This window comes from Eumetopias jubatus, unplaced genomic scaffold (genome assembly GCF_037043125.1).
Source record: "Eumetopias jubatus isolate StellerSeaLion01/CBP00866 unplaced genomic scaffold, mEumJub1_p1.0 scaffold_17, whole genome shotgun sequence".
In the NCBI taxonomy this organism is placed as follows: Eukaryota; Metazoa; Chordata; class Mammalia; order Carnivora; family Otariidae; genus Eumetopias; species Eumetopias jubatus.
Window position 1 is genome coordinate 28,845,219 of NW_028274823.1, and position 12,407 is coordinate 28,857,625.

Below are 12,407 nucleotides of genomic sequence, written 5' to 3' on the forward strand. Positions count from 1 at the left end.
TTCGACCCAGCGCCGGGCACAGATCCACTCTTAGCATAGTTCATTAAACGTTTCCCGAACTGTGGGAGGCAAGTGCCAGAGGCAGGGCCGATAGCCTCGTAGACCGCGGGAAAACCCGGGCTTGGGACCTAAGCAGAGGCCTCGCGCGATTCCTCGAAAACCTCGCGGATTTCCGGGCAGGAAGTCAAAGGGCGGGCGCTCAGGCGCCCGTGGGCTTCGAAACAGGAAAGGAGGGAGGCGATTTGGCGGATTTAAGGGTCCGGGACCGAGGTCACCCGGAAAGCGGATCTGAGCTCCTCGCTCAGACAGGGAAGACATATTGCATTCCGGGCCAGCGGCGATTAAAGCCGTTGCCTGGGAAACGGAAAGGAGGTGGGGCCTAGCCTGACTTTAACTGACAAGGGCCAGAGCAGGGGGGGGGGACTCTGCGCCAGACTGGCTTTGCCCCCCAGCGGGGCGTGGCTACCTATGACTGACAGGCACCCCCCCCCCAGGGCGGGGCTGGGTTGAGACGAGAGCTTGACGGAGGAAATGGGGCTTGTCTGTGACTCGTAGGGGACCGGGGACTAGCCTAGTTTCGGCATGCGCCCACAGGGCCGGAGCTGAAACTGGCCCTCACCACTGCCCCTAAGATGCCGGCCTCAGTGACCCTAGAAAAGAGCAGGGGACCCTGGAGAAGAACAGGATATACTCACTTGGCCTCCTTCCTCTGGCCAGGCCCTGCCTGACAGGAGCCCTTTTTCTCCTTAGAACATGGGCTGGGGGAGAGGGAGGGTTGTGGTCTTCATAACGGGCAAGGTGGGAGCTCTGGAGCAGATGAGGCCGGGCCAAGGGAAGAAGACTGGGGAGGAAGACCAAGGATGCAGATGTAGGCTCCCAAAGAAGGTTCCCAGAGTCTGAGGAGGAAGAGGAGGAAGGGAGGCCCAAGAATGGGGGAGATTACCTTCCAGCGAGAAAAGTGCTACCTCTGCCCAAGTGCTGACTTCTGAGGAAAAAGTCCAAGTATGTGGAGGCAGTCTGGAAGAGGTACCTGGCTAGGAGTTGCCCCTAGAGAGCCTGTGAAGTGAGCCTAAAGCTAACTTTTGCTTTGAGAAGCTGTGGTAGAGCTAGGAAGGAAAGATGACAGGAAAGCATTCCTTCCTAACTGGCCCCGTTGGTGCCTGGGCCAGTCGTCTCTCTGATATGGTTTAGTGTTATCTGCAGAGCACCAATAAATGTGTTATAAAATGTTCTTAGTGATTTTGTTTAACAGAGATTCCTGCACCTCACTCCCCAAGTAGGTTTATTTTATATGGATTTTCCAGTAAAAGTTCAAGGCCCCTTTTCAAGGGAATTACCAAAGACGAAAGCTGTACCCGCAGAAAGAGGCTTGAAGAGCTGACCCAGGGCCCCGTGGGCTTGGTGGGAGGCACCACTCAAGACTGGCAGAACGGGATGGAATTGAAACATGTTTTCTAAATGTCACCCCATACTTAAAAAAAAATTTTTTTAAAGTAAGCTCTAGGCCCAACGTGGGTCTTGAATTCATGACCCCAAGACCAGGAGCTGCATGCTGTATTGACTGAGCCAGCTAGGGGCCCCCTCTAAATGTTGCCGCATATTTAATCAAGAATAGGATGGGGCGCCTGGGTGGCTCAGTCGGTTAAGCATCAGCTGCCTTCAGCTCAGGTCATGATCTCAGGGTCCTGGGATCCAGCCCCGCATACGGCTCCAAGTCCCCTGTTCAGTGGGAAGTCTGCTTCTCCCTCTGCCCACTCCCCCCCATCACGCCTATGCGTTCTCTCGCTCTCTCTCTCTCACTCTCTCAAATAAATAAAATCTTAAAGAATAGGAATCTTTGCTCATGCGCCTTCAGCTTTAAAACGCTCAAGCTTGGAAACTCCTCAGTGGCTTTAGTAAAAGGTGTGAGTACACTTGTGGGCCTCAGTTTTGCTGGCCTGTCAACAAACTGGGCCCAGGGAGGAGATGCCCTAGAATGTCAACAGGACCGGGAGAACTACTTCAAGTTTGGCTGGGGGCTGGCAGGTCAGGAAGAAGCTTAATATCGTGGCTTCAGAGTCACACAGCTCTGCTTGAGTTCTGGTTCCACCACTCCCTAGTTGTGTAGCTACGGTCAAGGCCCGTGTTTTTGCTCAGAGTGGACATAACATGTCTGGCCCCACAGTGGGTTGTGAAGATCATAAGAGATAATGGGCTTAAAGCACTTGGCTTTTTATTAAGCCTGGCACCACACATAAGGCTCAATGAGCAGTGGCTGGTGTCACCCCCACCGCCCATACAAGTAAACTTCTACTGCCCAAGAGGCGTGAGCGAGCCCAGGCCAAGGTACCAGGTTCACTTCGGCTGTTGTGGGAGCATGCGGCCCTAAAGATTTCTCCCCACCACCTAGTGTGAGAGCTTTGAGCTGAAAAAGGGGAGATGAGGGGTATGCCCTGCCAGGAGTAGGCAATGGATTTTATTGTAGATTCATTCATGGTTATTTTTTTGAATCTTCCAAAGCCAAGGCTTAGGGTAAGAGACACAGCTGTAAGCTGCTAAATAGTAGCTCTCATTATCTGTTCATAGACATGAACTTTTGGCTTCATTTTTCCCAGGAAAAAAAGGGGGGTTTACGTAAAGAGGGAGTGGAGGGTGGAGGGCCCGGGGATGGGGGGGAAGGGGTGTTAACTAGCAAATGGTCTGTGCCACGCTTGTTCCTGTGTTGCACTGATGGGGGCGTGGAGGGGTATGGAGGGTGTGCTGGTGCCCTAAATTCTCTCTGATGGATCTGGACAGTCCTTAGCCCTCCTAGCCTTCCTCTCTGCAGAGGCTGCCCTGGGAACCAGAAGCTACCAACCCATGCCAAATGCCTGAGCCCAGAGCCTGCGTTGGTATGCAGGTGTGTGATCAGCCTTCCTAGCAAAGAAGGAAATGAAGCCAAGACTCTATCTGCAAAGGGAATAGAAGGCATCTACATCCCCTCTAGGTTAGTTAGTACTCAGGATGCTGATGGACTGATTTTCTAATCTCACAGCGCCCTCTGCTGGGGAGCTGGCGTTCCCTACAGAAGGGGAGGGAAGAGACTAAGACCTACATTTTGTGGGGAGGGAAGGCAAAGGGCAGGCAGGAGGCTGGCTCTTCCTGGACCCTCAGGACATGGAAGCAAGTGAAGATCAAGAAGTAGACAAGTTTTCAGTTTATTGAGTAACAATGGCATCATAGTTTTAGTCACTGATGGCAGATAGCTGGGGAAGCAGGAACGTGCTCCTAGAGGATCCCACCGGGGCCTTCATCTATACCACCCACTGCTTCGGCCAGAGCTCATGGGAGTTGGAGTCAAGGTCCAGCCCTGTCCTATGAGTGTACCACCATATATTCCATTCCCAAGCCTACCTCCCCTTCGGACCACCTATGGATGCCCAGGCCCTTCTTCCTCTTGGGAGGTGGGGGTAGGAGTAGGGGTAGGAGCAGGACTAAGCCTCACAAAAGAGGGACCTAAGGTCGGGGTTCTGCTGAATGTCTAACAAGAGCCAAGAGAACACAAAATGTCCTGTCTTAAGGTTGTACACTCAGGGCCTAGTTGCCCTTGAGGGTGTCCTAGTTACATCCACTCAGATACCTGTGGAGGTTTAAGCACCATTCCCACAGCGGTGTCCCTCTGTAAGAGGGGGCAGTGGGAGCTCTTAAAGGGGTGTGCTTGCTCTGCCTTCATGGCTTTGTGGTGTGGGGAGGGAGTTGGGGCTCTAGGTGTAGATGTGAGGTTATAATGTCAGAGCAGACCAAGAACTCCGAAGATTGTACATAAGGGTGCCCACCCTGCAGTATGGGGAGACGGGAAGATGGCGGGAGTGCTACAGGATCCTGGTGCCCCTTTGTTCTCATAAAGGAGAGAAGACGAACTTCTCTATTTCAGGATGTGGGGGATGCCTAAACCACCCTGTTTCCCTCATCCTGATATGTCTTCCTCTGCCAGCCCAGCTCCCGGGTCAGCTTTGGGAGCTAGGAACCAGAAATCTGAAGGAGTCGGCCCAGTTTGGCCTGCTAGTGTCCCTCCGTCTCTGTGCTGAGATCCCGGTGCGTCCAGAAGGGGCGAGGTGCTGCTAGAAATGACTTGGCTGGTAGAACTGTTGAGCAGGGAAGTCCTGTAGCCTGGCTGGCTGACAGGTGGCAAGATGCCGAGAGAAGCCAGATATCAGGACACCCTGGGACAGCGTGTCTGTTCCTAGTTTCCAGGACAGCAGCACGTACGCACACACACTTACGCACACGTATTGTTATGTATACATGTAGACAGAGAAGCCCAGCAGAAAGGGATTATGTGACCCTGCTCTTTGAAACCAGAGAGGAGAGAAAAAGGCTAAATGGGGGCACCTCTCTCAGCCTAATGGATTGCTGGTCTCACTGGCTGCGCCCCCACCCAGCATCAGGCAGATGGGCAAGGTAAGGGGAGGGAAGGCTCCACTAAAGCAGCAGCCCAAGGAGGTGAGGGAGGGGGCCAGGGGCTGACCCTCCCTCAAAGCCCCTTATTGTAGTAAACCACTTCGATGTCAGGGTTTTGCTCATGGATCCGAGCTCTCAGCTCTGGCTCCAGCCTGCTCACGTGTAAGGAGCTGCAACAGAACAGCACAGGCGCGCTGAGTATCCCCTGAACCCAACCTGCATCAGGCTAAGGGATCACCGCCCTTCCTCCTCCCAGGCTGAAGAAATCTCCTTCGATGGCCAGAAGGCCCAGCTCACTATCATTTCCCTGCGCCAGAATAAGCTTAGTGCCTGGCAGGCCAGGCCTCCTCCTGGAACACACTGAAGGACCCTAAGGTCAGCTGGTTCCAGAGATGTGGAGACCCATCCAGAGCCTCCAGGCCAGCCCGGGGGGCAGCACTTACCTTCTCTGGGGGAACAGGGCACAGCACAACGGGGTGGCAAATACCAGGCTGGGGAGAAGAGCGTTGGAAAGGTTTGTAAAATTTTGACCCAGGGTTGTTCCCTTCCTGCACCCCACCCCATCTCTGGAGACAGCCCCTAGGGGTAGAAATTGATTAAAGCCAACGCTGACATTAGGCTCTGGCTGAGGAAAGAGCCTCCAGAGCAGCGACAGGGCGTGCCACATTCAGCAATCAAATGTGCATGAAACTCCTGGATGTACCAAAAGGTATATTTCCATGCTTTCCTCTCAGAGACGAAGACTAGAATCTCTTCAACTGGACTCTTGGCCTTCAAGGATGGAGATCACCCCCGAACACACAGCATGCCCTACAAGTGTCCAAGACCCCTACCAGCCGAATGTATGAATGAATGATGTACATAAACATCTTAAAATCAATAAATACCCAGCACATCCACCATGGAAAGGACACTCTCACACACCCTTGCTGAGTCTCTGCACACTTACCAGAAGCCCACCAGTCCGACCTGCAGGGGAGCCCCCAGCCAGGGGCGACGCTGTGGGGAAACAGAGACAATGGAACGGCTTGTGTCCCCTCGTCCTCTCCCCCCCACCCCATTCCCCCTACCACAGCTCCATCCCTCCGACCCTGCCTCTGAACCTCTGGTATGTGCCCCATTTCTTTCTCCCAAGCCCATAAGAGGGATGGAATTTCCAGATCACCACCCTCCAGTCGGCCAGGCCTGCTGGCTGACACCCTCCCTAGAGTCCCATGACCCATTCCCCCCTCTCAGAGTTGGTTCCACCCTTCCTCTGGGAGCTGCTTTCTTCAGGAAGCCTCCTCTAACCCTCCACTGGGGTGGCATGCATAAACGGCCCAGTGGCATGCATGAACCTGTCCCTTCTCGATTCACTCTAGCCACAGGGACCACCATTCTGTTCCTCCAACTGGCACAGTTGGTGCTCAATAAATACTCGTGAATAAATGACTCAGCGAATGAGCTTGTATTCCTGTGCCTTGCTTCTCTGTTCTGTTTGTGCATGTGTGAGCCTGTGTGTCTCACTGTTGTCGGTAGGCGACAGCATGAATATGATGTTAGGTGTGACTGCGGTAGTCCACCCCTGCGTGTGTCAGAGGCCTCTGGAGTGACACCAGTTCTCTTCAGAACAGAAACCATGTCCTTCCTTCCCTTATCTTTTCCTCCTGCTCCCTCAGGGTTCCTTCACCCCAGCCCAATTCCTTCTTGCTGAATGAATAAAGGGAGTGGGGGCAGCACAGGGGTGGGGCAAACAGGGGGCACATCTCAGACTCAGGCCACGCTGGAAACGGGCTCAGGGGCTAGTCACCTCTGCTTCCGGCCACCACCGCTTCCATGATGGGAAAGGTGAGAGTGACCTACCTTTAGGAAGTCTTTCTTCTCCAGAGTGTCCATGATCACGGGGGGAATGGCTGCGGGAGAGCAGGGCGGAAAAGGAGGGAGTCAGTGAAGTGGAAGACGGGGTCCTAAGGAGGGTGGATCCCCCTTCACAGCTCTTCCACTCCCCCCAGAGTCACAGCCCCCAGAGTGCTCAAAACCCCCAGAGAATGGCCCCCCATTCTCTGAGAGCCTCCCGTGCCCCACCCAGGCACCTCTGCCTCACCCATGGCAGGAATGGCCATGCAGATTCTCGATATCACCACCTGGAAGATTCCCCGCTTGGCCGCAGCCACCGAGTGGCCAAGTCTCTGACTTTCCTCATCAGTCACGGGGATGCCCACCTGCAGTTCCCTGAAAAGGAAAGGGGGTGGGGGTCAGACCACAGGCCCTAAATCCCACCTGTAATGCCCTCTTGGGCAGCTGTTCCCTGGGGTCCCCTCGGGTGTCAGAGGATCCCCGAGTCAGACTGAGACTGTGCCCAGAAACTTCCATTTGCGGAAGGAGAGGACCGGGCTAGTGCGCACAGTGGCACAGCAGGCACGCGTGCCAGGGGCTGGAGCCACTCACCTCTGCCTCATCAGGGGGGTGTTGATGCAGTTGGCGGCTGCCACAGCTGCAAAGGGCACAAATCTGCCGACCAGGGCGGGCAGGTGCTGGGGGAGGGAAGATGTCACTTAGCGGCCCTAAGGGCCGTGGGGTGGTAAGGAACTCTGGGGAGGGATGTGGGGAGCCTGTAGGACGATGTGGACGAGTGATGGGGAAAGGGGAGCTGAATAAAGGGTAAATGGAGGCCATTTACCTTGGTGAGGGATTTGAGCCCCAGGGCTGTGGCCACAGCACCGGTGGTGGCACTCACGTAAGCTGTTCCCAGCTGCCTGTGGTGGAAGAGTCGGGACACACGTGGGAGGTGAATGGCTCTCACTTTCAGGGACATGCCAAATCCTCAACACATGAGGCGTGGAAGGCAGAGAAATTCCCTCCCTGCTACAGCATAGATTTGTCTGGAAGCTCCGATCCCTCCCTTTCAGGAGCAGTGGGGGCCCCCACAGCACACACAAGAGGACACCGTGCCCTCAGGCCAGGAAAGCAGGGAGAAGGGCAGGCTGAGAGCAGCACTCCGGGAACAGGAGCAAACGAGAGGGAGCAATGGTAGGCCCCAGGGGTGTCCCTGGGGACAAGCTCTCACCCCACAGAGATGGGAGCATCGCCACTGCGGTTGGAGTAGTTAACAACAGCGTTGAAGGACTGATTCACCCACTGCCAGAACACCACCGTCGGGGTCTTCCTGAGGGAACAAAGACGCTTACCACTGCCCCCTCTACGGTGTCCCTCATCCTCCAACCCTGATAAGGAAACCCCAGAGGTTATTCCCAAACCCTCAGGAGGGACCCAGCTGATGACCCTAGAACATGCCCTGGTGAGCCCCGCATGACCCTCCCCACTTGCCCCGTTTATGCAGCCATACACACTGTGTCTGGCCTGGGAGGAACCTCGGGGCTGAGTTCTGAGAGGTGTAGGGGATTCTAACACAAGCTCTCACCCACCCACTATTTTCTGCCCAGCGGGCCTCACCTAGTCATCGAGCTACACTCTAGCTTAGAGTGCTCAGGGAGAGGGCACATGGGACAGGACCTGCCTGTAGAAGGTGAGCATGCAGCCAGTGATGGTCATGTTCATGGGCACCTGCGCTGACATACGGCCAATCAGGACCATCTTCTCCCCTGTGTCCGGATGGAAGGCAGAGTCGTATGCATACTTGGCCCTCCACAGCTGGTCCTCGGTGAGCCCAGGCGTCACCACGCCAGCCCTGCAGAGAATGGCAGGGAAGAGACAGGTAATTCTAGGCGGCAGATCTGCCCCTGCAAGCCCTGACCAGGGGAAGTCCGGACAGAGGACCAGGAACTTTGGCCCCCAATCTCAGAATAAAGGAGCTCCTTATCTCGGGGGGGCGGGGGGGGAGAACCACATCTTCCCAGAAGAGTAGGCGGGTTCCTATTTCTATTTTCCTTGTAGCCACACAAAGAGGGGCGCCCTTCTGTTTCTGCCTCAAAGCTTGGTCATGGGTAATGATGGTTCCCAATGGGCTGAAATGGCTAGGGGCATCACGAGGGCTTTTCCTCCTGGAGACAAGGGGGATGCTCTCCTTCTCCTTGGGCTCAACTTTGAGACCATCTGTTCTTGCAGAGCGTGGCCTAGCAGTGGGACACCCCCCTTTAGAGAGTTTGTGAAGTGGACAGCAGTCCCCTGCCCACATATATCCATGCCACCTCCTCAACCCAAACACCCTAAAATTCTCTGGATTAAAACTCTGTGCCATAGTTACCTGTGATTCCAGCACGTAAGGCCAGGGAATAAGGGGGTTGAGGAGAGGGACAGGGTCACTTTCAAGTTTGGGGAGATAGATGCAAAGGGTACTGTATTCAAGGCAGGGAATGAGGCCCTGGGGTACAGGGTCAGATGGGGTAGCGGCCTACCTGTAGTTCTGCACGATGTTCCGGGAAGCTTCCAGCTGTGCTCCGGACAGCAGCAGATTTCGGGGGTCAGTAACAGTGAAGAAGTGCCGGGCTCTGCCCAGGAAAGTGCTTTGGTCCCAGCGAGGTTCCTGAATATTGATATCCAAGGGCAACTCACCCATTTTCTGCAGGGCAAAGATGAGAGTCTGAGGACTCTGAGGAGGGGGTCCAAGAGTTCTGCCTGTGGGAACCTCTGGTGGCCCTGCCCTTGTCTCTGGGCCTCTCACCAATCCCTTCCAGAGCTCAAGGTGACTCCAGATAGGTAAGCAAGGGTTGGGGGGAGGAGCCGTTTTCCAGACAATGTTCTGGCTCAGAGACCTAGAGCCATGGGAGGAGGGGGCAGGGGAAAACAGAACCAGAAAAACAGATCTCCTTTGCACTCTGGCCTGGTGCAGATTTTCAGCAGTGAGGATTTACCTGTGTGTGGTTGATGCAAGAGCAGCAACTAATCCTGGGCAGCTACTCTCGTGCTCTCTATGCACAAAATTGCATATCATATGCATTATGTATGTACATGTCAGCTGTAGGCCCCAGCTGCCTTGAGACCTAGCTGCAAACCCCCAAGGCTGTTTGGGTAGATGGCATAAGCCATCCCATGCCCCAGCCCCTGATTGGAGGAGAGCAAGGGCTCACTGGCCACCCCAGGGCTTATCTATGCCAGATCTCAAGTAAGGGACTCTGATGCCTGTCAGGCATGCGTGCTAAGGGGCATGCACAAATCTCTTCAGGGGCATTTTCCTCAACCCACTCTGAATGGCCCAAGGACCTCCTTGTTCCCCAGCTGGGCAGGGCTGGCACAGACACCCATCCACCTCTCCCCAGGCCACCTACGGCCAGAAAGGAGGAGTCAGTAAGCGCCCTCTCCACCCCGGTATGGAGAGGAAAGCCCGAAGCAGCCATCTGGCTGTGTTAGGCAAAATCCTACAATATGACTAATCCTCTCCAACCCTACTTCCTCCCTCTCTGGAAGACACACCCTCCCCTCTCTCACACACTCACAGGAACATACCCACACACAAGGATACATACACGCCCTACACAGACATACAAACAGTGGACACGCCCTGCATACACTAGCCCACAAAGACCGTTACTTGCACACTCACACATACACACACAACCCATACCCATCAACTGCAGACACCTGAATGTGTAACCACATAAGGCCCCACCCTGACATCCCTCCCCGCAACCAAGCTCCCCTTGCGCCCCAAGAACTTCCCTAGAACCGAATATACTGAATCCGGAGAGGACAGAGAGCACACTTCAAGGCAGGCTTTCCTCCCTCTTAGCCCTCAATCCCCTACTCCCCTGACCGCTGAACCCCGCCCTGGACCGCGGGCACTCACGCTTTCCCAAGCTCCGGGGCTTCTGGCCTCTGCAGCTCCCAGACCCGCCTTCCTCCAGGCGCGGCGCGCGGGCTCCTGCCCTACCACTCATCACGCGTAACGTCACGCGTGACGCTGACCCGCCGGAGGGGCGGGGGCTCCTCCCCACCCCCCTCGCGCGCGTTCGCCGGGCGTGCCCAGGGATTGGCAGAGCCTGGGGGCGGTGGGTGCCATTTGGGGCGACGCCCCCAGCCCGGGCTCCAGGGACCTGGCCCAACGCCGCCTCCCAGAGCCAATCGGGGCTCGGGGAAGCAGTTCCGGCCAGTCCCCAGCCAGAGAAAGAGCAGAGGAACCGCGGGTGCTGCGGCCCCCTTTGCTCGCAGTCCCCTAGCTGGCCTCGCGGGGGCACCCGGCCTCGGCAGCAACGGGTCTAGGTGCCCAGGGCGAAGGCTCGCAGCGCGCAGGACGAAGGCTGGCTGCGTGGAGGGACCGTCCTCTGATGGTGCGCCCGGAGGGTCTCGGATTACCGCCCGGCTTGTTTACTAGATGGCCGCCTTGTTAGTGGCCTCTGCCTCCTTGGCCCCCTGGGCTCCTACCCCAGTTCCCACAAGCTCTTGTCACAGCACTTCGGCGTTCGCAGCCCTTTACAGTGTCCCTCCTGCCTGTGCCCCCTCTGTGTCCCCACCCTTTCCTCCTCCAGCCCCCTCCTTACCCGCCTCTTGTAATCCCTAGCTCCATTGGGTCCCCAGTTTCCTTCTGGCCCCAATCCCTACACCTGCACCACAGACCTTAGCCCTAGTCCCTGCCCTACGATGTGTAGGGGCAGAAGGCTCAAGGTGCCTGTCTGCATCAAGCAAGTGGATCAGAAACATTCTTCCTCCCCCTAGTGTCCTGGAACCAGCGGCTCCACCCTGTGCCCTTTCCAGAACTGAGTGGCCAAAGAGACACTTAGTGACACAGAAGGAGGATGCATGTTAAAGAAGGCAACACACACACACACACACACACACACACACACACACACACACACACTTCACAACTCACCCGGTCACCTTAGAGAGCACGCCTGCCTCACACCCAGGCGCCGGTCCACGCTCCTGCCCACCGAATGCTTACGCCCCCTCTGCCCAGGTAGCATTCCCTCACTGAGGCCTCAGGGGGTGACGCGGAGGGGTGGCAATTCCAAGTGCCCTAGTATCTGGCTCGGCCTGGAGAAGACGCGGTTCTGGGCTCCCCTGCGCTGAACCGGTAGCGGGAGGGGACGAGGCGTGACCCAAACCCTAAGTTCGTGGGGGGCGGGGTGGGGCATCAGAACTCGAACTGCAGCGGGCAGCACTTAGCGGCCTCAGCCTAGGTGACAAACGGCAGTCCGGCGCGCTCAAGGGAGGGGACGGAGGCAGTGACTGGCGGACCTCGCAGCCAATGGGAGCCCGCGGCTACGCAGACCGGCCCTCTTCCAGCAGCCGGGGCGGAGCGTGGGCGAGGCTCCCCCCGCCCGCGGCGAGCGCTCGCGCCCGCCGGAGCTGCTGCCGCACCAGCAAGCAGGTGAGGGGAGCCAAGCTCGAGAGGTGGGGGCCGAGAGGACCGACCCGAGGGTGGGATGCTGCGTGCGGAGTCCAAGAGCTGCTCTGAGGGGCTTGGCTCCGGGTTTTGTGCGCGCTGTGTGGGACTGTAGCCAGCAGGTCCTCCGCCAAAGCCTGGGAGAGGTTCAGGCAACCTCTTTAGACGGGAGAGGAGGGGGGACGGAGGGGACAGCAGCCTGGGACCAGGGGATCTCTGGGACCCTTGGCTGCAGCTGTCCCAGGTTCTGAAGCCCTGCCCTAGAGATCCGAGCCGCCTACCCACATACGCAAGGAGAGGCGTGCAGGGAATTGTCCCGGACCCAATTTCTCTTACACCATTTGAAGCCCTATGGCCCGCAAGAATCCATCTCCACTATACCCAGGACTGGACACTGGGGTAGATGACTCGGCTGAGAGCCGGAGTGAAGGGTGAAGGAGAGGCTCCCACTGGCCTTGTATAAATGATTCCGAAAGTCCACGATGGTGCCTGGACTGGGCCAGGGGTGGGAGAGGTGAGGGGCCTAAGGCAAGGGAGGACAGGGTTTCAAATCAGGGCGGGGGTGGAAGTCCTGGGGGGCAGCAGGGCAGCATTTACACCCTTGTCCCAACCCCTGCTCTCCATCCACAGGCCCGGAGCGCACACTCCTGAGAATCTGCAGAGGTGGGGGCTCCCAGTCACTGAGACCCCAGTTCCGCCCAGAAGGCTCATGGAGCCCGGAGCACGC

General features: G+C 56.8%; 1 protein-coding gene across 2 annotated transcripts; it reads right to left on the reverse strand.

Annotated features, from left to right (window-relative positions):
* Positions 1-3,160: 3,160 nt before the first annotated feature.
* On the reverse strand, positions 3,161-11,459 carry SFXN3 (sideroflexin 3). Of its 2 annotated transcripts, none has more exons than XM_088019799.1 (11): positions 11,165-11,459; positions 8,754-8,917; positions 7,912-8,086; positions 7,466-7,560; positions 7,079-7,154; positions 6,847-6,932; positions 6,503-6,630; positions 6,262-6,311; positions 5,369-5,418; positions 4,863-4,910; positions 3,161-4,589 (listed from the first exon to the last, which is right to left on the reverse strand). In XM_088019799.1, exons 2-11 carry the CDS (start codon positions 8,912-8,914, stop codon positions 4,493-4,495), a joined length of 966 nt encoding a protein of 321 aa, XP_087875925.1. In that variant the 5' UTR covers positions 8,915-8,917; positions 11,165-11,459; the 3' UTR covers positions 3,161-4,492. The 2 variants fall into 2 exon arrangements, with proteins under 2 accessions (XP_087875925.1, XP_087875924.1); XM_088019798.1 differs by lacking the exon at positions 11,165-11,459 and adding an exon at positions 10,142-10,249.
* Between the last annotated feature and the right edge of the window lie 948 nt (positions 11,460-12,407).

Excerpts from the sequence above, each read along its gene's own strand:
- SFXN3 (XM_088019799.1), bottom strand. The coding sequence starts at position 8,914 with ATGGGTGAGTTGCCCTTGGATATCAATATTCAGGAACCTCGCTGGGAC. Across the intron at positions 6,312-6,502 it reads CATGGCCATTCCTGCCATGG|CCATTCCCCCCGTGATCATG; the intron begins GTGAGGCAGAGG and ends GCTCTCCCGCAG. Across the intron at positions 4,590-4,862 it reads GCCCTGTTCCCCCAGAGAAG|CTCCTTACACGTGAGCAGGC; the intron begins GTAAGTGCTGCC and ends GTTCTGTTGCAG.